Source organism: Eschrichtius robustus, chromosome 7 (genome assembly GCF_028021215.1).
Source record: "Eschrichtius robustus isolate mEscRob2 chromosome 7, mEscRob2.pri, whole genome shotgun sequence".
Taxonomy (NCBI): Eukaryota; Metazoa; Chordata; class Mammalia; order Artiodactyla; family Eschrichtiidae; genus Eschrichtius; species Eschrichtius robustus.
The window spans coordinates 1,756,212-1,779,595 of NC_090830.1; the positions used below are offsets into that span (position 1 = coordinate 1,756,212).

Sequence of the window (23,384 nt, forward strand, 5' to 3'; positions counted from 1 at the left end):
CTAGCCATGGGGTTAGCTTAATCAACTCTCTCATAAAGCCTCAGGCTTCCTGGACATGTTCATGTTTCAACCTGACCTTCTATTATTTTAGGTTTTTAAGGATACAAAGAGCTCTGGCTGTCTGTTTCCTAAAGAAAATTCATCCAAGCAGTTACTTCTCTTGGATTCCTGACATCAACACATCCGCTGCTGCTTACCATTCTAGGGCGCTACCAGGTACAGAGGCTCGGAGGCGGAAGGGAGGGTGGAGGGTTGAGGGTGGGGTGATAGCATGAAAAGAAAGAGACGTCACCGCTTTTAAGGGTTCACAATCTAGCAGGATTCATAACGCCATACAGTCAACCATAAAGCAAGACGGAAAACTGAGCGGACCACACCCAGGTAAAGTAAACCAATCTAGGTGCACATGAAACTTAATCTCACTCTGAAGACACTTGATAGTTACTTCTTTCCCTAGTGTGGATAAGACCCAAGGAACTCTGTGAAAAGCACTCTACACCTATCATGTTCATGAAGTTTTCACTGCTTAGGAATACAGTCGCCCCTCTGCATCCACAGACCCCTGCAGATACCAAAATCTGCGGACGCCTAAGTCCCATATAAAATTTGCATATAACCTATGCACGTCCTTCTGTATACTTTAAGTCATCTCCAGATTGGTTATACTACTGAATACAATGTAAATGCTATGTAAATAGTTGCCGGTACTTGGCAAATTCAAGTTTTGCTTTTTGGAACTTTCTGGAATTAAAAAACATTTTTTTTCCGATACAAGACTGGTTGAATTTTCGGATGTGGAACCCACAGATACAGAGGCGCAGATACAGAGGGCAGACTGTACAGTGGTTTTCAAACTGCTTTTTAGAATTCAGGTGGTGTTTTAAAAGGTGGCGTGAAACTAACTCTCAACAATGCTAATCCCTGCCAAGAAAATGGGCCCAGTGAGTGGGAAAGGAATCTGTCCCTCCCATAATTTTATTTGATGAAAATAGTCTGTCACTTAAAAAAAAAAATTGGAAAACTATTTAACCCAAGACACAGTCTTGCAGGCTTTATATTTCCTACCTTTGAGGTCTCTAGGATGAAATAATTTTGGTATTTCTGTGGCCTGGTGAGGAAACAGTCATCAGAAATCTTTTAGGACAACAGTGCTTCCACTATTATATTAATTGTAAGAATGTGTAGGACGTTACGAAGTCAGAAGGAGAGTTTGCCTGCGAGCAGTGTTGCCCAGGCTGCTGTCAGAAAGCCTTTTTCCTCAGGACACCTTGAGGGTGGACTGCATTCAAGGAAGATGACTTTTTTTTCCTGGTAGTACTCCAGGAACTGGAGCCTTTCAAAGCGATATGACATCATCTTTGGCCTCGAGAATTCTGAATTAAGCAAGAGGCTTTGTCTGTCCAGAGAACTAGGGTTAGATTCAGAGGATGTCTTGAAATGATGTCAAAGCCAGCATCTGATGTCAAAGCCTAATCCTTCCAGCAAGAAGACAAGTGACTTCTTCCAGTTGGGAAATAATGGTCCGGTCTCACCCATGGGGCGAGGCGGGGCTGTGAGCTGACATTCTTAGAAGGCAGCAGTTGCATGGTCCTCTGCCTCTAGGATAAGATTTACTCAAGACCCATTTCCCGACTCAACCTCTCTCCAAATATTGCCTCTGGCTCGCCATCAAATGTTTAGCCAAATGGAAATCACTTTAGCAAACCATCATCAACACGCTGCATCCTGGTAATACCCCAAGCTACTCTGCAAGCTTTAATTGCTTCACCAGACACTGAAGTGAAGACCTCCTTAGGTCATCAGCAAAACTTGATTCAGTTCTGCCTCTTCCACGGTAGGTGACCCAGACTCTTAAATGTTTGGAAGGAGAAATTGGATATATGACTGTTAAAGAAGGGTCCTCATTGCCAACCAATCAAAATGCCAGTATACTGTTTTTTAGGAAATCAAATCCATTCAATACGTTTATGATCTCCAAACCTAGGGGTGCAGAGACACAATATACATTTCTAGCAGAGGCAGAAGAGGCCAAGAGAACAGAATATAGCCATTAGTTGAATGCTGTAAAGGCTTAAAATAGAACTTCTGCTCCTTTTTTTTTTTTTTTTTTTTTTTTTTTAATTCAATTTGAGGGTTGTGAAGGACTAAAATGAAATAATCCGTAATCCTCAATTCGAACCAGAAGGTTTGGAATAGTTTATAACCACAAACAAAAACAAGCCAATTAAGATGGCCTCTTTTTATAACCAGAAGGAATTCCAGAGAGATGTCTTTATCCAATCACAAGTTAACAGCAGAAGAAATATATCTACACATTTTAAACTTGCAATTTTTTACTATTACTGAGTATTTACATCTTCCAGACTTCTTGACCCATCTTCTAAGGTCACACATTTTTCTCAAGAATCAGAAAATCTCAGCTAATAGTTAGTATATCTGGTAAGGTTCATGTTAAGTACAAAGAAATGACTGAAAGATGCTACCAATGAAGGTAGGTTATTAGATCTTTTTTTTTTTTCCCCAAAACATCACCCCAAATACATAAAAAGATACATAAGAGACTGCTGGGAACGGAAGGCACAAAGAAGTTATAAATCTCTTTCTTCCCAGTGATACTATGGAGGTTGAAGTAATTACGCACAAAATTCTCAGCAATTCAGAATGTGAAGAATGCCACGATGACCCCATTCAACTCATTTCATCTCCCTGTGCCTCAGTTTCATGTGGAGCAGGGCAAGGATCCTTTTCTGCACAAAGGCCAATTTGTGAAAAATAAAAAAGTTGGGGGGCTACACTTTTCCTTATTCAAAATGAAAATGGCTTATTGAGTCCCAATTTAGATTGCCACTTTACCAAATGGAAAAACATTCGTTAGAAACTTTGTGCTACTTCTGAGCCAAGGAATGTTAATATTCTGGCATGTTTATCATGTTTATTTAGTACTAGCATGAAGACAACATTCTAATCTTTGATACTTGACTTAGATGGGGGCTTCTGAAGCTAGGAGTCGTGAGGTGTAGTAATCATTGTTACCATTAGCTTTGAATTAACATAATCTGGGCAGTTTAAAAAAAAAAAAAGGATTCTCAAATTCTCAGGCCAGGCCCCACCCCAGAGTTAATATCTCAGAGACCTAGAAAACTACTTACACTTTAAAGTTCCCCATTGAAAATTTGAGCCCCAGTTCTTGAGTAGCCTCTGGGAAGCCTTTAGAATCTTCTTCACTGATCTCGAAGATTCTAAGATCTCTTTTGAGCTCTAAATGACAAGTCTACACTTGCTTCCGATATCAGATAATCTCACAGATAAGTATCCTCTAGTAAGGCTGTGATGACAAGGATAGGTCCTCAGACTCTGGACATTGTTCATACATCTCCTGCACTGACTTCAAAACTGAATCCTCATTGAGCATCTCATGGTTTTATTAGTCAAAATATACTAGAGAAAAATGTTTTCTGTACTTCACAGGTTCAAAAGCTTAAAGGTAGAATGGGAGCGGCAAACTTAAGTGCCTGCAGGGCCAACAGGTAGTATGAGGCGTTTTTTAAAAAGGAAGGAAGGAAGGAGGGAAAGAAGGAAAGAAGGAAAGAAAGAAGGCAGGAAAAATCCCACCAGTTGGCTTCATTCAGTTTATGGCCCCAAATAGATTTTATAGTGAGATAGCCACGTAGATTCACTGCTTGAGATGAGATGAAAAAATATGGCATATTGTGAAGAGTGGCAGGGACCCACCAAAGGATGAAGGAGTTGAAGGGTGAGTGGAGAGGGAAGGAGGAAAAGGGCCACCCCACAGGTCACCAGTCCTCTTTGTGGCTTGGCTGCAGAGACGTGAAGCACATAACCAGATGGAAAGCGGATGCCAGTCTGGTCTTGCCATGTTCACCCATCCCACTCCCTCTCTCCTCCACTCCATCCAGCACAACACAGCGCAGGAAGAGTACGTGGCAAAACGTAACACTTAACTTGTTATCAGTCTTCATAGCTCCCAGCCCCATCCCTCACTGCCTAGCATCCAAGGGCCTTCTTCCCTTGGTTCCATCCTTCTCTCTGGATTCCTCTTCATGGTCACTTATCCCCACCACCTAGTGACTCTACTTTAAGTTACAAACTCTCTCTCTACCCAACTTTATTCTACCTACATAGTTTGTTTCCCCATCTGATTTTCTCTTGCGAGAAGGCCATGATCTTTCATGTCTAAATTCCATCCGTTCTCCAAAATTCTGCTCAACTGGCATCAGAGCCATAAGTCTTTCTTCCTCATCTCTAAACGAGGAAGTACTTTACCTGAACCGGGCACTGATCTTTTTTTCCACCTTGTCTTATAATTACTGCCTTTCCTGGATGGTAAGCAACTGGAACCCCTGGCCTAGATATTTTTATGTCTCCCAGAGTGTCTGACACAATACCTTATACACATAAGACACTCAGTAAATATGTGGTCAGGTGATCTGCTGATTGTGTGATTCATTCATTCATTCATTCATTCATTCAACAGAAGAATAATCACTGGTTGTTCAAAGAGTATTGCAAATGCCTTGAGACTCATCAGAAGTTTCTTTTGTATTTTCTACACCACTTTGCTATTGCATGTTAAAAAAAAAAAAAAAATCCTTGTGCAAATACAGAAGATACAAAAGCAGGAAAAACTGATTCTGTGAAATTTGCTGGCACTCTCCCTATCAGTGAATAACAAAAAATTCCTGGGTTTAAAAAGACATTCATAATGTTGTGCAATATCATGTAACTGCCTGCAGTCACAGTCTGTAAGAATGTGTATTCCTATTCTGAACATTAAAGGTTAGGCTTAAAAGTCTAAGCTATGGGGTTGACTCCTCAATTTATGAGACTAACACTGAATAAGTTATCAGCTTTTTCACATGCACAAAAGCTATAATTAGCTCAAGATTTTGCAAAACTATGAGCCACAGTGGGAAGGAGTCAAACTCCCTGTCCTATCAACAGATCCAACCAAGTGAAAAATTACATTATTTATTTTTCAATAGGGCACTTGGTAAAACAAATATTTTAAGCAAATTCATGTCTATGAAGTGCACCTTTAAATGTAGTTCATATGAGTATTCGATTTCCTTATAAAAACCTATGCACTGCCCATATATTAAATAAGCATTTTACATGTATATAGACTCACATCAAAGAATTTTTAGTCAGAATTCACAGCAGGTATCTCCACATTAATACCAGATTACGTGAGTCACATAACACTTGCTATCTTTTCCCATCCCAAGCCCCTGACATCACACCCTTACATTAGTTTGTGGAACAATATGCTATATCTGGCAAGAAACACTCATTATTTTGGGTTAAAATGAATTTCATTTTCTTGACTCTGTGTCTCTTACTGTCATTTTACTACGATACAGGGACATACCCCAGGTTACTCTGTAAGGAAAGAAAAAAAATAATTTCTTCTTCAATTGTAGAAGAACCTGCACAACTCAATCTGATCATTGTGTGGAGGAGAAAATCTTTCCAATGACGACATCTTCCTGTGTCACTTGATTTTATTACAGATGTCATCTCTGCGTGCTATATTAGTGCAGCTCTCTCTTCTTCTTTCAAGATTTTAATCTGAGTCTGTTGCTCTAACATTTTATCAGTTCAAAATACATGCTGTAAACCTCCGTGGCCTTCAGATTTTCCTGTGAGCTAAAAATAACCCGTTCCTGTCAGTTAGAATTAGCTGATAAAGAGTGTCAGAGCCTGTTCTGAATAAGTTTGATAACTTCCTGTTTATGCGGCACTGACCCTTGTCTAATAAAGCTTCTTTGCCCCAGAATGAGAGGAGATTCTGCTGCATTCTATTCCTTAATGGCCAATACTGATTACTTTTGAAAGCCTTTAATACGTTTCCCATATTAGACATGAACAGATGTCAGGTATGTTGCCAAGGGAAATTTCTTTTATGCAATCTTGGCTTGTTGTACAATAATAGCCCTTTCTCAACATGGGAAAAAATTACAGACCCAACTAATTTCCCTGACAGGGGAGAGTTACATATGTTTTCCACTTGTAGTTTTTACGACAAGTTTACAATTTTGCCAAACCTGGAACTAATTGGGACTGTTTCCAAAAGCGGCCCAATAAACCCCCAAAAGTGTAGAGCCATTTGAAAAGGCAAGTCAGCGATGGTTTGCTTTTGCATTTTCTCCATTTTGGTCACAGCAGGGTGCGGGTGGGGGGTTAGATTGCAAAACTATTTCATTTAAGTCGCTTAAACACTTACTGTTTCATATCCTCCCAGTTTTTGAGCAGCTTGAAACATAGTCCAAAGGTTAACTGTTAGAGGGACAATAAGTATTTAGATAAGCATTGCATTAACATATTTCCAAGAAATGTCAATTAAAACATTTTGCTTTGTTTTTTTCAATGAGAAAGAGAAAAGAAAAAAAAAAAAAAAAAGAAAGAAATACTAAACGTAACCCAGGGAGCTAAGTTCTTAGGAAACAATTTGCCAAAGGGTGTTCAACAACAGGATATATTAGTACCACTTAAAATATTTCTTAAGAAACAGTCACAAATACGGAAATAGTTCTACTTTTAGGATAAAGGACAAACACAATTTTTAGTCCTATTGCCATCAGCAGACCAAGGGAAGCTAAGTTACAGCCTCCTTGGGAAAAGAGGGGGATTTCAAAACGGGGGTTGTTCTTGTAGGACCCTTAGAAAGAAGCCATTGACTAAACGGTAATATATAATGCCTCCTTCAGATAAGAACTCTCCATAATCAATAAATAACAGCCACTTTAATATATGATTAGCTTCTTAATAGAATGTCTGATGGCAGCACTATATTAAAAGCTCATAGCATATTTCACTAGCACATGGTACCTTGCACTGAGAAGGAAAACAGCTATTTCACCCTTGAGGCTGCAGTGATACAGCAGATCAGAGGAAAGGAAGATACTGGTTCACAGAGGAATTGAGTCATTTGTCCACTCAGTCCCCTAACTTGCCTGTGTGATGTTGCAAATTTATATTTTAAAAAACAATTTTCTCTTCTCAGGGCATGCATGTGTTTATGCTATTAAACATCTACGCCAAATTGCTAGCAACCCTGTTCATTTGTACTAAATACCATGGAATGGGACTGCTACGGATTTGATTCCTTCACAAGAGGGGAAAATTGAACTTCAAGTAATTCCTTGGTAAAGGAAATGAAGAATAAAATTAAAATTAAAAAAAAAAAAAGAAGGCTCTTTGACACAACACGTTCGAAAAGCCTCATTGAACCCTGCACTATTTCAAAGCTATCAAGAGCCCTGCCTCAGCCTTGATTTAATCTGAACCAATGCATAATGCAACAAAGCTGTTCATAGTACATTAATTTTACTTCTATTTCAAGCAACCAGTTTTCAGACAAACATTGTAATCATTCGTAGTTATATAAGTTTATAATGGCTGCGAGTGTTCTCTTGCAATCAGTGCCAGTTGCTATTAGGTATGTAAATTGTTATGTAAAACATACAGGTTTGACATTCTTCATCAAAATGACACATGGTTTTAATCTAGGAAGATACATTTGGAGAAAATACTATTTCAAGCCAGGGACTCATCGCTTTGTGTGCCACAAAGTCCAGACAGAGGCAGTATACATATTCAGTTGTGAAATCAGGACAGGGTCTGGGTTTCTTCTCTTTTTATAAGGAATTCTGCTCAGCTAAGAGTTCCCTGTTCTACTTTAAAATATATGATGACGCTTACATGTACATGTCAAAGTAATTCAAAATTGGGCCCTCGGTTCAAATTTGTGTATTTCTTGTTTCCTCTGAAGTCATCAGGTTTTTGTTATCTCCTAACAAATTTTGGGGCTTAGGAAATATGTTTTCTCTTTGTGGTTGTTTTGTCCATCTTTAAATGTCCTCCTTTTAAAAGCTGTCTCTTCAGGCAACATCTGTGCCTGATAAAGCTACGTCATATTATTATCTCAGAAGAAGGGCGTTACAGACACTCAAGACTGACAAAACAGAAAATGAGAAACTTTCAACATGTCTATTTCCAGTCATAATCAGTGGATTCGAGCCTATAAATATCTCACTGCAACTGCCCCAGAAGGGAACAATATCGCGGAAAGAGGCAGGGGGAAAAATGCCTGGCCTGGATGATTTGTGGATTTAGTATAAACAGAAAGCATCATCCCCAGAATAGGATTTCAACATAATCCTGAGTCAAAATTCTTTTTTCCCAATTCAAAGAATCTGAGCGCTTTTGATATTTCAGAAATGAAAACAAGTATACTTACTCTGTTTAAAACCTAAATACGGTATTCGTTCTATTGGTGTCTTCCTTTCTTTCATGTATTTATAAAGTGCCACCAGGAAGGCCTGCTCATCTGCCCTGCACTCTTCACCAATTCCAACCTTTGGTTTTTCTTCATTGGAGACTTTTTTACAGTTATTATGGTTATTCTTCGGCTTGGTCAAGGCTGACCTGGCCTCACATTTCACCTGGAAAAGGGAAAAAAAACATGCCACATCAAATCAAGCACAGCTCTGGAACACTTACAAAGACATAGCTAGGACAGGAACCAGTAAACTACCCTTGCCCTGAAATAGCTCTTAGAGGCACCGCTGAATATGAATTGTCTCAGACCAGGAGATGGTAAATTTCTGTGAAGGGCCCGAGAGTAACTATGGCAGGCTTTTGGGCACTATCGTCTTGGTCACAGCTACTCAACTCTAGCACGAGAGCCGTCCCAGACAATATGTAAATGAATGCATGAGGCTGTGTTCCAATAAAATTTTATTTATAGAAACAGGTGGCCAGTGGGCCATGGTTTGCCAACCTGTGCCAGCCTCTTTTAGACTCCTTACAAGTATGTTGATACGAGACCAGAAACAGTGTTTGCATCTACTTAGGACCATTCTCCCGTCTCTTTATACACTTTATTTTCCTAAGGGGCACCATCTGTTACTATCATTGAAGGAACCCTGCGTTCTTAATAACAGTCCCATGTTTCGCACTTTGTATCAAAATGAAAGGCAAGAGCATTTCTTCATAGTAAACTTATCTTGTATGCCACTCTTCCCAGCAACCTGGAAAAACAGGTCAATGCTGGCAGATGTTGGCATCAGGAATACCAGCAAGGTCTCTGCTATCTGTCACCCGAGGGTGATGCCCAGATACACCCTCAGTAGGAAACAAAACACCTCACTCTTTAAGGAGGGTGTCTCGCTTTTCAGTCAGCTCTGAGAATCTCATAGATGCTAAGTTGCCACAAAGGAGAAAGTAGAGGTCAGCTAAAAACCCAAGAAGAGTAAGTGAAAAGCTCCATAATTAATAAATAAATGACAGTAAATGGGCCAGATGTTCTTCCCTCCACACTCCAGGCAAATATGGAGCTCGCCACATGGAGCAGCTAACCTCCTGTTCCCTCCTCACTGCCACCTTCTACAAGAGGCCTTTGATGGTTGTTAAATATAACACTAAGTTGCTGAGCTATTTTAATTGTCAAAGGGGGAAGTACAAAGGGTCAAGCTCCGAGTTCAAGTGAGCCCATGGGGAATGTGTACATTCCAATATTCTTTACATCTCCCCATCTAACGTCGGAGAGAAGAGGATGATTGCCCAGGAAATGTTATGAATTAAAATGTCCCACACATTCAACAAGGTTTTCCATTTCAGATTTCTGACCCCTCTTATTCTTTCCCTTCAGATTCTCCTTCCCAAGCGCTAAGAACATAAAAGGCTACACTTATTTATTAAAGGGGAATGTCTCCTCTAAGAACATAAAAGCCTACATTTATTTATTAAAGGGAAACAAACGTCTCCTCTGCAAGGGTCTTCTTTATTGTTTATTCTCTCAAATGGACACACTAGTTTAATATCTCTAGAGTCCTGGAAAAAAATAAAACTTCCTGCACAACTCAATCAACTGGGCCTCTAGATAAGATTTTAATTTTTAAAGATCAGTGGAAGTGGGATGAAAACATTTTTCCATACAGGATTTCTTCTTACGGTATTTTCAAACTTTAGTACTTTGTAACATTATATTAAGGCAAGCATCCTGGGAAACTTTATATTGTCATCATTTTTCACTGTCAAATTTCAGATTGTTGAGTCTAAAGTTCTGATGAAATCTATAATTTAACGGCTCTTTGAAATCATAAAATCACTCCAGTTCTAATCTGTCTTGCTCTCTGGCCTTTTTTGAGTGCTTACTATGTAGCCAGGCTCTATTCTAAGCCCTGTTTTGGCCCTATCTCATTTCATGCTCACAACCCTAATGGGGCAGGTTATTACTCTCCTATTAGGGAGGAGGAAACAGGTACAGAGAGGATGGGTAACGCATCCAAGATCACAAGATCATGTCCAGGTTAGTAAGCGGCGAGTTTGGAATTTGAACCCAGGTAGTCTCACTCGATGGCTTGTGGTTTTAAACACTGTATTTTACTGACACTCATAAAAATATTAAATTGGTAGTCAAAACATACTTCCAGTTAAAGAGCATATCTTATCACTAGGCATTACAAAACCTACAGCTTAGAAATGTGATTTATCAAATGAGAAGTTGAAGATAAAACTCGGTGGTTTCCAAAGTGTAAAAGGGCTCCATTCCTTCCATTGTGTGTTGAGCAGAGGGAAGGAAACCAGTATCAACGGAGCAGCTACAGTGAGCCAGGTAGAGCGTCCTGGGCTTCACACAGTCTACCTAATGTTCACAAGAATCATAAAAGGGAGGTTTTGAGCCCCATTTCACAGTCGAGGAAACTGAAGCTCAGCGGTGTGTATTTTAGCGTGTGGCTAGTGTCGGGTAGAACCCTGAGTTGAGAACTCAGGTCTCCCACACTCCAAACCCATCTTTTAAAACCAGGAGTAGATGTCAGTTTTGCATATTAAAACAGGCTGAGGTCTTGAATCTGCAGTGATAACAGGCCACTTATTTATATTGTTAGGTCAGAAGTGCCACTGTTAAGGGAGTATGAGGTTTGCCCCTCAGCGTCTAGGGAGCTGCCTCACCCATGCAGAAACACCCAGAAACAGAAGGAAAGCACAGAGGGCGTGCACAAGCCCGACCCAAAGTCATTCAGACCCCACGATCACAGGGGAGGCTCCAGGTGATGCTGGGCTGCCACCTACTGAGCTGCATCCTGAAAGTCGGGGCGCTTCTCTTGGGGGCCAGGGGCTTCGTAAGACATGAACAGTGCTTTCTGTTCTCAGACTAGCTCCCTACGTTTCTTCACTTAACATAAATGAGCTCTTTAGGGTATTATTCTGTTTCTGGATAGGACCAGGCCAAGTTCCTTTCTACATTTTTTTCACACTTACCGGAAACATTCTCAGCATTTTAAGCTACTGAAATATGACACGGGAGCTAGTCTACATGCTGACCTTGAGAAAGCCCAGCCTTTTGATGGTAACAGTTAATTTACTAGATCTGTTCCCCCCCCCCCCCCCCCGCCTCCGCCCCCCCAAGACCTGAACACCTTACACTTGTTGAGTTCACTAAGAGCTTTGGGGTTTCCAAAGTGATTGAGGAAGTGCTAATTAAAGAATCCACATTTAACATTTTCAGTGAACCACCACCTATTTGATATTAACCACATCCTTTCACTGGATTGAGTTGTAACTAATTCAGCCTTCAACTGGGGCAGCAAGATGTGCTGAACCAGCAGGAAAGGAACTAGAGTCTAATTTCGATTTGGTCACTAACTTCCTAGGAAACCCTCATTTTCTTCCTCAGGAAAGCAAGAAGGATAACCCCTGGGGTGAGTTCTGCGGACCAAATGGGATGAAAAATATTGAAAATAATGGAAGTATCACATTAGTGAAATATCAAAAGTATGTTTGTGATTTAAATGAAAGAACATATTGCAGTTTCCCTTTTTAATGTTCCTTTAAGAATATAAGCCACCTGTCAATGTACTTCTGGCCTTTGGAAAGTGCTTACAGGATGTGAAAAGTCATTTGCCTTTTATCAATGGAGGCCTTTCATTAGAGAGCCAGGCTGAGAAGACTTCTCTTGTACAGGTCGCCATTATGAATGGGCTTTTGCCCCAGACCTGGATTTGTGTTGGACACATTCATGACATCTTCAGACGACTGGTAGCCTCTTCTCCATGAGACTTTTGCTATTGTTGGAAAGCCATGAAATTCTCTGTCCCTTGGAAAACAGAGTCTTGCAAAGTTAGTTTTCATGTTCTCACTGAAAGCGGGCAGCCTTTGGATAGCAACAGGCAAATTACTTGACTCGCCTTTCCAGTCATGCACACGACAAACTGAGTGGGTTCTTATTCCAAGAGCTCTGCTGCGTGGAGCTGCGGGAAGCTGGTACTTATCCACAGTTAGAAATGGTCTGTTTGAGGCACTTTTGAAAAAAAAAAAAAACAGTCATACAAGTCTTGGTCATAAAGCCAAACTATCACCTGAAATGTTGCTTCCAGTTCAGCAAATGATCAGATGGTCACAGCCTTGTAACCTCTACGGTAGCGTTCCATGAGAAGAGGCCACTTTAAGTCACAAACGTCTTTTTAATGCTGTCCTGGCCCCAGATGTGGCTTGTTCATTCAGCAGGGATTTTACATCCATTTGTTGGTGCCAACAGATAAGCCCGCCGTACTTCATACCTACCAGTCTCTCTCTTCTAGGTGAAGCGGTCTTTCCAGACCCACTGGAAGCAGCCGAAGCAGGACTGTAATCCAAGACTCCGAGAAGAGCAGGGCGTTTCAACCAGTCCCCGGGAGCTGACTGCAGCATGACATTCATCAAGTCACCACTGAAACTAATGATGGAAGGATGATCCTCCTCCTGGTAAAGATTCTGAATGGCGGTGCTGGTGCACATCAGGTGGAAAAGGTCACTTCGAAAACCCAGGCTTGACTACTGTCCCTTCTGAGAAGGGTAAGTCAGTGAACAGCAAATACAGACTCTAGTTCTCTTCAGTTTTGCGGGTCCTAGTAGGGGTCCTGAGCTGCCTTCCATGGAGGGAGATATCAGAGGTGCTGTTCTTTCAGATCAATTGTATGAGTTCTGTAAAACTCCCAGAGGCATTCTTTGGTGGTGGCTCCAAATGAAATGACATGGGAAGGAGCTTCCTCCTGCTGGGCTCAGGTGCAGAACATGCTGGGATAAACACGTGATGTCACCTTAGAGGTATGGGGCAGGGCGCCAACACAAGACCTTGTCAGGACAAGCTCTGCTGAATGCCGCGAGATCCTAAAACCCTCTCACTCCATTCTGCAGTATCTTGCAAGCCACGTCACAGGGAATAAACTGTTCCCGCTGACATCCTTCAAGACCACAGCAGTCGAAGCCCTAGATAGGTAGTTGTAGGGCCAAGATGTCCGAATTCCTAGAAAATTCATTTCTGGTACCCACACAAGACTCACTCGCAGAAGGTTAAAGGAACAGAACAAAAATAACTTTAGGGAAAAACAGATTTGTTTTTAGCCAGAAAACACACATTTCTACTGGGTGGTCTCTTTTTAACCCCTTGCAATCTTGGAAGCGTGAAGAAATTTTAACCAATAAGTCTTCAGAACTTCCTGATGAAATAATCCTTGAAGATAAGATATAGAACGTGAATGTCTGGGATTTGCTTCTTTACACTGGGAGGAGAAGAGGAGGCCATGGCAGAAAAATAGTAGATGGTCAACAGAGACCTGAATTGATGTTTTCCTACGTCAGGATCTTCCAAATTCACTAATAATGCTCCCATTTTCGTAAGCTTAGTCCTTGGATCTGGAAACGTGGTATCAGTTGAAATCCGGGCTTCATTTCAGGTCCTAAAGGGGCTACTGCTGTCTTTGGCACAGAAACAACACCTAAACGCAAACACCCCGTAAACGGAATCATGGAAACACGATCCAAGCCCACAAAAGTAAAAAAAAAAAAAGATAAGCCTAAAAATATGAAGTGACACTTCACCCTTCATGGTGCTAAATACTTCAGGCATGCACTTTCCAGATTCCAAAGAATGCTTAGGCCCCAGGGTCTGAAAAAGGGTCTAGAATTTGGACTTTCATTCTGCATCAAGAGTGATCTTTACAAACATGTAAATCTATATATGAGTATATGTATACATGTAAGTACTGGGCTACGTGTCTTTAATTCTAAGGTAAATTAGAGGTGACTTTGAAAAAAAAGTAACTTGAAAAAAGATTAATTCTAGCCATTTCTAATTTCATCCTCTGTTAACTGCTGAAACATATTTAGATGAGTACATTCAGAAAGAGGATGGTTCAGCTCGTCTATTTTTGATACAAGCAGAGTAAACTATGTCATTGTGTCACCTACTATGAAATCTCAGCCTCAATGACGTGGGCGCTTAATCATCTGTCCTTTACCCAACAGGCCAAACAGGGAGGTGGGAAGTCTTTCTGTTGACTAATCAAAATGCCTGCACTGCCCCTCCCCCAGCTCCCCCCCCCCCCCGGGGGGAGGGGAGGGGAGGGGAGGTGGCGGGAACAGGCACAGCGGAGAGCTGTGAATAGCAAAGTCAGACTCTGAATTGAAAACTGCCACCAAGACACAGGAGCAGAGAGAGAAAGAGAAGAGGGAAAAATAAAAAGATGCAGCAAAACGAATACCATGGAGCCGAATGACCGTACCTTGGCAACGGATTTGCCATCGGAATTGTTGTTGGAATCTTTACCACCACTGAATGAATCTCTTCTCTGTGGGCATGGTTTCTTTTTGCGTGGTCTGCCTTTAAGATTTGGCGCTGAAAACAAATGGAGAACAGATGAGATACGTTTTCATTTGCGTGGGTTTCCTTATGAAAAACCAAGGATCTTAACTCCAGTGGCGCCCTCTAATTGTTCGGAGAAACATACACACGTGTGGTAGCCAAGCCTCCTTTTAGGCGTCTCTCTCTGAAGGGCTGCCTCTTGGTAGACTCTACACTTCTGTCCATGTTCCCCAAAGCTAATCTATTACACTTGAACGCGTCTAATTAATATAAATAAAATGAAGCCCTGAGCTTTAAAGGATGATGATAAGGGAAATGTACTTCCCCATTGTTATAAAAGAAACATGCTGGGCTGAAAGACAGCCCTGAGCCTGGCTCATTCTTTGTTTTTTGTTTTGTATCTTGTTTTCAGAAACCCAAATGATATGCCAGCCCATTATGGTATCATAGGAATGTAACGTTTGAAAACATCTCTCTTCAAGAGTGGAGACATGAGCATTTTCTCAAAGTATGATACAAACAAGTAAGGAGAGAGCTGTAGAAAAAGAGGCATTCAAAATAACAATCTGAAAAATATTATCCCATGTATTTACTATTAATATTGCGACCAGCATGTTTCAAATCTCAACAAATCTGGCAGATACATTTAAGTCAGCATGTTCTCTTTTCCTTTTCAATGTATTTTTTTTATGAAGATCTTGAGGGTTATTTAAAATAACTTCCAAAGATCACATTGGAGTTAGCCTGATTCCGTGGAGATTATACTTTTTAAAAGCCATAGACAAGACACAAATCAAAGTTATATTTCATCTTGGATGCTGAGCTTGAATCCCTTTAAGATCCATACAGAAAGAAGGAAAAAAAAAAAAAAAAAAGGCTGCTGTTTATTGAGTGCTACGACTCTCCGGCATCAGCTTTCACATTCAACTTCATCAGTCACCCGAGTCAAGCAAAAATAAAACAAACCAACGAACCGACTAGCCCTTGAAGAATTCCAAACTAACAAATTATACCCCAAGCAATTTCTTTAGGACCTTTCAAGGTACCCACACTTTTTTTTTATTGCTTTAAGGTATGATTATGACCACGGAAAATCTGAACAACTCAAACCCTCTTAACTGTTGTTAATCTTACTCATGTCACGCCGTTAACCAGTGCTTTTAGGACACTGTACACTGTACTCCTCTTAACAAACACAATTAATCCCACTAATTTGATTTTCTACTGTGGATAATAGTCTTGCTGTTGACAAAGCACAATAAAGCAGAGCTGCCTTTACGATCAGGCAAAAGTTTAAAAAAGTGGCTTTGGGGCTCAGACTCCCCCCTTCCCAAATCCGTTCTCCTCTCATTTCCCCAAAACATTTGTCTGAAAGTCCATCTCAGAAAGCCAGCCTGGAATTATCAAAGGTAAACAAACTCACAAACAAAAAATCAAGCAAAGAGAAAGCGGCGATTACCCATTCCAGTCGACAAACATCTGCCTGATGATGTCTGTGCTGGTGAAAGCTACAGCATGTGACTGCTTCCCGGCCCTACGTCCCTGAAGTCTCCACTTGACTTGGTGTGGATGTCAGCTTCCCTCCGAATGCCGGGCTGCGAGGCTCAGCGCTCTGCTTACAACTCCCCTCCCCCGGCAGCTCCATTACTCATGTAAACACACAGCAGTGACTAGCACGGGGGTGTGTGGGATGAGCTCGGAGGACTTGGCTTGAGTTGCCAGACTGGCAGGCAGGGCTTGCCTCTCTCTGAGACTACCACACGGGGTTGGTGATTTCATCCGGCCTGTTTTGTGGATCCTGGCCTCCTTGCTCCCCTGTCAGAGCCCGATGCCACCTTCCTTCCAGGCTCGGCCTGGAGCCAGGGCGGGGACCATTTTGGTTTGAGGACGCAGTGTAGCACAGAAGTGTTTCCGCAACTGACCCAAGGGCTAAGACTTTAACGACCGCGAGGGAAGGATGTACTTTCAAGTCCCTTATCAAAATAATAGCAGAGCAGAAAGCTGACAGAAACCCACAGAACTTGGGGTAGGTCTGAGGCATTTCATTAAAAGGAAGAAAACAATATTGCCTCTGTTCTAAGACTTGTTACTATGATCTTTCCTTCCTAACATGTTGGCAAAAAAGCATTTAAACCTAAAAGGCATTTATTTCCAGAAAAGCTTTCAAATCCCAAAGGCCTTTTAGATAGAGAGAACTTGCACTGAACAGGCTGTTTTGAATAAAGGCAAAGGTTCCGGGAACTGACAATAAGTCATCCCCAAATCGGGTCTATTTTCTCCATTCTTTGAGCTGCTTTCAGAACCCAGAGAGGCACATGCCCTTCCCCAGCAAATTCTGAGAATTGCAAATTTAGAACAGACTAACACCTAATAGTCTGGTCGCACAAACTTAAACTCTAAGCGGAATCTGATCAAGAGAAAAGGGCTTTTGTCCCTAAGAAAGGCAAGTACACTGATGTTTCAGGTATGGTTACGTAAATCTCACCAGCCACTAAAGCCTCAAACTCAAATACCTCTTTTAGTCTCCCCTCTGAACTTCTTTTCCGACCTTCTCTGATGGAAAGTATCGCTGTATTATTTGTACTTGAGCTGTGCCTCATAGCTTATTATTATACTAAGTTGGAGAGTCCTTAAGGGCAGGACCATGTTAGACTCATTTTTCTCTGCCCCAGCATCCATCCAGGGGCAGCACTGCCTAACATACTGTTGAATAATCAAGTGACTAGTGGAAACACAGGTGCCCACATAGGCCTCCTTGGTGTCAAGAGCTGGGCTCGCCAACCTGACCACATGTATGCCCGTCACACTGGGCACCTGAAAAACGGCACTCACCTTTCCTGCTTACCTGTGAGCTCTGGGCGCACACCCCAGTGACCTGAGTTTGCTGTAGAAAATGAGACGGAAAACCTACAGCCTTTGGTTCCTGCTCAGGGTAATTGTATCTGGCATCTCAGTGGGGCCATGACTGTCCCACATGCAATGAACAAATGCCCTGAAGAGCATACGTTCAAAGCCCCGGGGGAATGGAGCGTGCGGGACTCCGTATGGGGTGGGAGCCCCCGTCATACAACTGGAGGTTTTTTTGGATCCACAAGACCCCAGGTGAATCTTTGGGACCGAAAGGCTGGCTTTTGGGGATAGCGAATATTCTTGTCCCCAGATTACATTTTTTTCCTACAGGGTCAAGAAGACAAATCATTTGCTAGGCGGGTGGATGAAAGCAAATGCTTTATGGTGTGGTGGGGTCAGGGGGGCGTGGCTCTGGCCTTTAACTCTTCCCCACCTCCTCCTAGCTGCCCTGGACCAACCTAAACCTGCCCTCTCCTTGACAGCTAAGGGCCGCACACTCCCTGAGAGAACCCAAATCCTAAAACTCCAGAAGCACACCAGCTCCCGTGCTTTAGATGAGAGCAGTCTCTACCAACAAAGCCATTCTTGGAAGCCAGCAATACATTTACTGATAGCATAACTGGTTCTGGTGAGTTCTACTTCAAAAAAATACATGTAGTGTATTTTAGTGTGAAGCAATAAATGCACAGTTACTTTGATATGTGTGTATAGCCACTGGCCAACCCTGGCCTGGCTCAGATAGTTCAGTCAAAGCTCTTTGCACGAACGTTTTCAGTATTATTCACAAATAATACTAATAGCTGATGCTTACGGAGCACTTTTTCTTGCCAGTCAGCACTCTGCATACAGTAACTCATTTAAAACTCAAAACAAGCCAACAGGAAGGCACAAGTATTATCCCCATTTTACAGACCAGGTAACTGAGATAGAGTGAAAAGTACTTTTGTCTTAGGTCATACCACTGGTTACTGGTAGCAGAAGGCTTCCAACCCAGGCAACTGGACATTATCCAGAGCCCCTGCTTTAAGGAACTTCTCTCTAACAGAGGACACACACACTGTGTCTCATAATGAGGTATTTATATTATTAACTTGGGCTGGCAGTCTCCAGGGAGCTTTCCCCAAATGAAAACACTCTCAAATACCACACAGCACGAGGGCGCTGCAGCCCATCTCAGGCATCAGACAGTATCCTACAGCCCTGAGGGCGAGCAGGGTCCCCATCAGTTAAGTCACAGAGTTCCAATAAAACTTAGAGCACCAAAAGACACTACCCCCTTGCCGTGAGCCACTGACTGACTCTTCTGCCTAATCGGTGAAAGATCTCTGTGGTTTTTTTTAAAAAAAAATCTTCCCTCTCTGACTGCCCATCTGTTCCTCTTACTCAGCGCCATGAAATTAACAAGTATTCACCATTGTGACGTCACCGCTATTTCTATAGGTGTTAATCCCAGGAGACTCGGCACCCCCCAGTGCCCCAGGCTACTTTGACATCTGACCCATGTGTTTTGTTTTGTTTTTTCCTTTTCTTAAAAACTCCTTCAACTGTTACTGAATCACAGTCTTTTTTTTTTTTTTTTTTTAAACAGTATAGCAAAACATGCTTTGTGTTTTGCTTTGTTTTTCTTAAAGAGTCTAGAAGCTCAGAGTTGCAGGCGTTCATGTACGTATTTACTTCACTGTGGGTTCTGACAAGTTATGTGTCAGGGCAGCACAGGTGTGGGAAACTTTCATCTTGCAATAATAATAATAAAACAAAGGAAATGTAACCAGTTACTGGCAAAGTAAATTGCTTTTGGCTTAAATGTTCCTGTTTTTTTCCTACTGTGTTCTTCCTGTCATGACCGTCTCTCTTTTTTTTTTTTTTATAACATTTATGCTCTTGGAAATGCCATGAAGATAAACTGCTATAAAAGCTGGATTGACTCATCAGTTAACAACTCTTTCTTCTCGTTTTGCAGAGAGGATTTTGTTGCCAGCACAGCAACATGTTCTCTCGAGAAATTCTTTGTGAGCTTCCACTCAGAGATAGGACTTGCTCGCTGGTAGGGGCTGGAATTAGGGGAATGGAAAACCAGGCATCATTTTCCTAAGAGTTTGACCCCCAGGGTCAATGTCTAGAGGAAGCTGGCAGAGCGTTAACTCATTTGATTTGCAAGTTTGTGTGTGTGTGTGTGTGTGTGTGTGTGTGTGTGTTAAACACTAAACACAAGTCAGAAAACTAAACGACACCGATTGAAGTATTATGGACTGGCAAACATTGTTCTATGCATAGTGTGCATTACTGATAATACTTTGCATTTCTTTAATGCCTTTCCTCTGAGCATCTCAATTCTTTGGTACATTGTCTTTACAGACAATAATCTTAAAATACTCTGGCAAGTTTCAGCATGGAGCACTGCTCCTGCTGGGGGAAGAAAAAAAAAAAAAAAACCTATCCTAATTTAGTTATCATTTATTGTGTTCTATTTTCAATGTTTCCCTTTTGACTCTTTAGAAACTTCCTCTTGCACTACAACAAAAATAGGATGAGTGTTTTTAAAGTTATTAACGTATGAGTAAAAGATTTAGAAACCGAGAATGGCAGAAGGCTTGATCAAAGCCACTCCTGAAATTTATGGGTGTAATAAAAGAAAGGCATTTCACAGATAATCTCTTACAGAATTTCAGTTTTCAAATACTTGGAAAAAAAGAAAAGAAAAACAGAAGCTCTCAGCTCTCATGTTGGCTTTAACTTAAAGCCAACATTCTTAACTTTTAAATTCATAAATTGATTCCCTGAAATTTTATTTCAAATCCACGGTTACGTTCCATATACTACCCGCTCCACACCTCACAGAGCAAGGCCAGAAAACTGCAGCCGCTGGTACTCAGCGTCTGATAATTGGTTGAATCTTTCCATGAATTCACAGAGCATCAATTATATATAGATTTAAGAACACGCAAGTTTACTTTTATTCTGTTCGCCTATAAATAATTTCCCACACCCAGCAGAAATGTTTGAGAAGCAACTGTGCTGTCTGAGAGACGAACACACCGGGCCATTAACAAGCACAATTCCATCCTGAGGGGCTTGCTAAGTTAAATGATGACTTTAAAGCAATAGGCACAGTTTTTAAAAAAAGCTGCAAGAGTGTTATCATTTTCTGTCATTGTTCTGACAGTTTCCTTTTTAAGAGTAATTTTTTTCCTCAAATAAAGGCATTAAAAAGATGAGTCCAGACTTGCAAGCTGAGACCAGAGCCAGCCTCAAATGCCCTCACTCTCAAATGCCACCAAGACGAGGCAGCCCTGAACAGGGACCAAGGGGTGTGCCCCAGGGGAATGGTCACACTCACTCCTCTGGATGTCATGGCTGCTTTGAGTTTCCAGGGTTGCTTTAGCCCAAGCCATACCTTGATGTGGGTTCAACCACCGTGCCTATTAACTACAATTTAGCATTTCCAATGAACTATGCTCTCACTGAATCCAGGTCCTCTCCTACCACCTGTGGAAGGGTGAGCGGTATAGTGTTATTAGAAAGAGTGTGGGGGAAAAAAAAATGAAGCAGGCTTTATATGAGGTCAAGCCACTTGGGCTCTTTGTCACTGAGATCCCCAAGAGTCACTAATGAGAGTGGAATGTATCACTGCATTTGTCATACCTGGACTGGTCAGGCAACTTAAGTCCAAAACAGCCGTGGACTTCACTGACTGCTCAACAAACCATGCAAGTAAACACTTTTGTAATGCCTTCCAAATATGCCCTGTCTTACTCACTCCTTGTTTCGTACTTGCGAATGCTGGAGCAGTTGTTAATGCCTCTGATCAAAGTCTTAGTAATTTCATAGGCATGTGATTTGCATAGCTATTTCCTGATCCGCCTTCTCTCTGCCCTGGAGGTCTTCATTTCTCAGAAACACTTAACAACACAGATTATTTTACTTCTCCCCTTTCCCCAGCCTATAAATGGAACTTGACTTGCTAGCTCATCTGTATTGCTAATTGGTTTGAAAGCATGTGACTCCATGCATTCTTGCCATTAATACACAATCAAACCTCTTTTTTAGTCAGGTTTTACCAGCAGTGATGGGCAGATCTCTATCTTTATTTCCCCTCCGTGTCTTGAGGAGGGAGACAAATTTAAATGGCCAAATGTTATCTTATATTATTTCAAAATGATGTAGGGAATTCCAAAGGAATTCAGAAATGCTCCAGAAGTCCATGATAGGCTTGTCTAAAAGGGCACTGGCAAAGAAGAAAGGGATTATAGATGGCTTTTCACTACCACTTGCAGAGTAAGAGGGAAATCGGGGAGCTAAATTGAGGTCTAGAGTGAGGAGAGATTCTGGGTTTTCAGAGGATTGACTCTTTAAGGAGAGAGTTCTGGAAAAAGGGAAGGAGACTGAAATCAGTGCCAGGCCTTTCAAACTTTGGTCTGTTCTGGCTACTCACAGTATCCTCCAACCATCATCACAGTATCCTTTCAACCATCTCAGATGAAAGATCCCCTTCAGGACCTTGGTGGCTCATAGCTGCTCTGCAAATGCTTATTCGTCTTTGGGGTAATGAAGTCTATAGGCCATGGCCTCAGGAGCCTGTGGAAAGACTCTGGCCTTAGAATTCCAAATATTTTGTAAAGAGACATCAGGGCAGCATGGACACCTGAGGGCTTAGCTTGGATCTTAAGGTACAGGAGGCAGCACCGGGTAGGTGCTCAGGCTGCGCGCAAAGGGTCAATTTCCTCCCCAGCTGCAAAGTCTTGTCGAGAAGTCACAAACCCAGCCAAACCAATAAATGGACTCTAAAATGCTATCGTGGCTCAAACTTCACTTTCCCATCTACCTGGCAACTCATTTCTCCTGCTGTTCTTCTCCCCAGATGCCAGGTACCCACCAGCCATTTCCAAGCCCCAGGCTCCTCAATTAATGAAGGTCATGCTGGATGTTGAGGAAAAAAAAGAAAACCTGCATCAAAACTCCTACAATTAGAACAAGTGTGTCGTCTCAATGCTCACTATGTACTCTTTCTTAAGATTTTGAAATAACTCATGTTTCCATTTTTTGAAAACTATTCAGTATACACAGATTTCGTTTTTCTTAGTATGATTATCTACAATACCAATAGAACATTAACTTAAGATTCTTGTCTTTTTTTTTCTTAGGCTATTTAAGGATCCACTTTGGAAATGATTTTTTAAGGACATTTTGATTTCTGTAATTTATGAAGTTTATAAAGATAGGACCTCTTGGGCTTCCCTGGTGGCGCAGTGTCCACCTGCCACTGCAGGGGACGGACACGGGTTCGAGCCCTGGTCCGGGAAGATCCCACATGCCGCGGAGCAACTAAGCCCACGAGCCACAACTACTGAGCCTGCGCTCTAGAGCACATGAGCCGCAACTACTGAAGCCCGCACGCCTAGAGCCCGTGCTCTGCAACAAAGAGTAGCCCCCGCTCACCGCAACTAGAGAAAGCCGGCTCGTGGCAACGAAGACTCAACACAGCCAAAAAAAAAAAAAAAAAGATAGGACCTCGTAAACATAGAGAATTAATTTTTGTCTCTCTCTTTTTTTGTTATAATCAATAAACCTGTTTATTCTAGTCCATGATTGATATGTTCTATGGTGTTACTATTGTACGTGACAGCACAGAAGTGCAAGCCACATTTTTGTATTGAATAACCTTGCGAGGATCAGTAAATATCAGAACAGTTCTTAAACTCGTGTATAAATAGAACATTCTTGTTCAGCCATTTCTCCAGGTTTGGAAATGAGATATTCCATTTTCAACACTGAGGATAATTGATTTGCTGCATCTCTAAAGAAAACATTGGAAGTAAGTAAAAGAGACTTTTTTGTGTGTGTATATATGTGGATTAACATGGAGATATTTAACTTACTACAGACTTGG

General features: G+C 41.6%; 1 protein-coding gene and 1 long non-coding RNA gene across 5 annotated transcripts in view; one reads left to right on the plus strand and one right to left on the minus strand.

Moving 5' to 3' along the window:
• The window catches only part of ARID5B (AT-rich interaction domain 5B), a 188,738-nt gene that overhangs the window by 30,677 nt on the left and 134,677 nt on the right, over window positions 1-23,384 (minus strand). For 3 of the 4 annotated variants that reach the window (XM_068547476.1, XM_068547477.1, XM_068547479.1), the window contains 3 exons: window positions 14,568-14,680; window positions 8,261-8,465; window positions 6,245-6,297 (listed from right to left, as the gene is read on the minus strand). In XM_068547476.1, coding sequence (XP_068403577.1) covers window positions 6,245-6,297; window positions 8,261-8,465; window positions 14,568-14,680 — 371 coding nt within the window. Of the gene's footprint in view, window positions 1-6,244; window positions 6,298-8,260; window positions 8,466-14,567; window positions 14,681-16,106; window positions 16,403-23,384 lie in introns of those variants that run through there. The other variant, XM_068547480.1, reaches the window with a different exon arrangement.
• LOC137766987 (uncharacterized) lies at window positions 91-22,980 on the plus strand. Its single transcript, XR_011074463.1, has 3 exons — window positions 91-216; window positions 12,606-12,858; window positions 22,639-22,980. It is a non-coding gene; the product is annotated as an uncharacterized lncRNA (long non-coding RNA).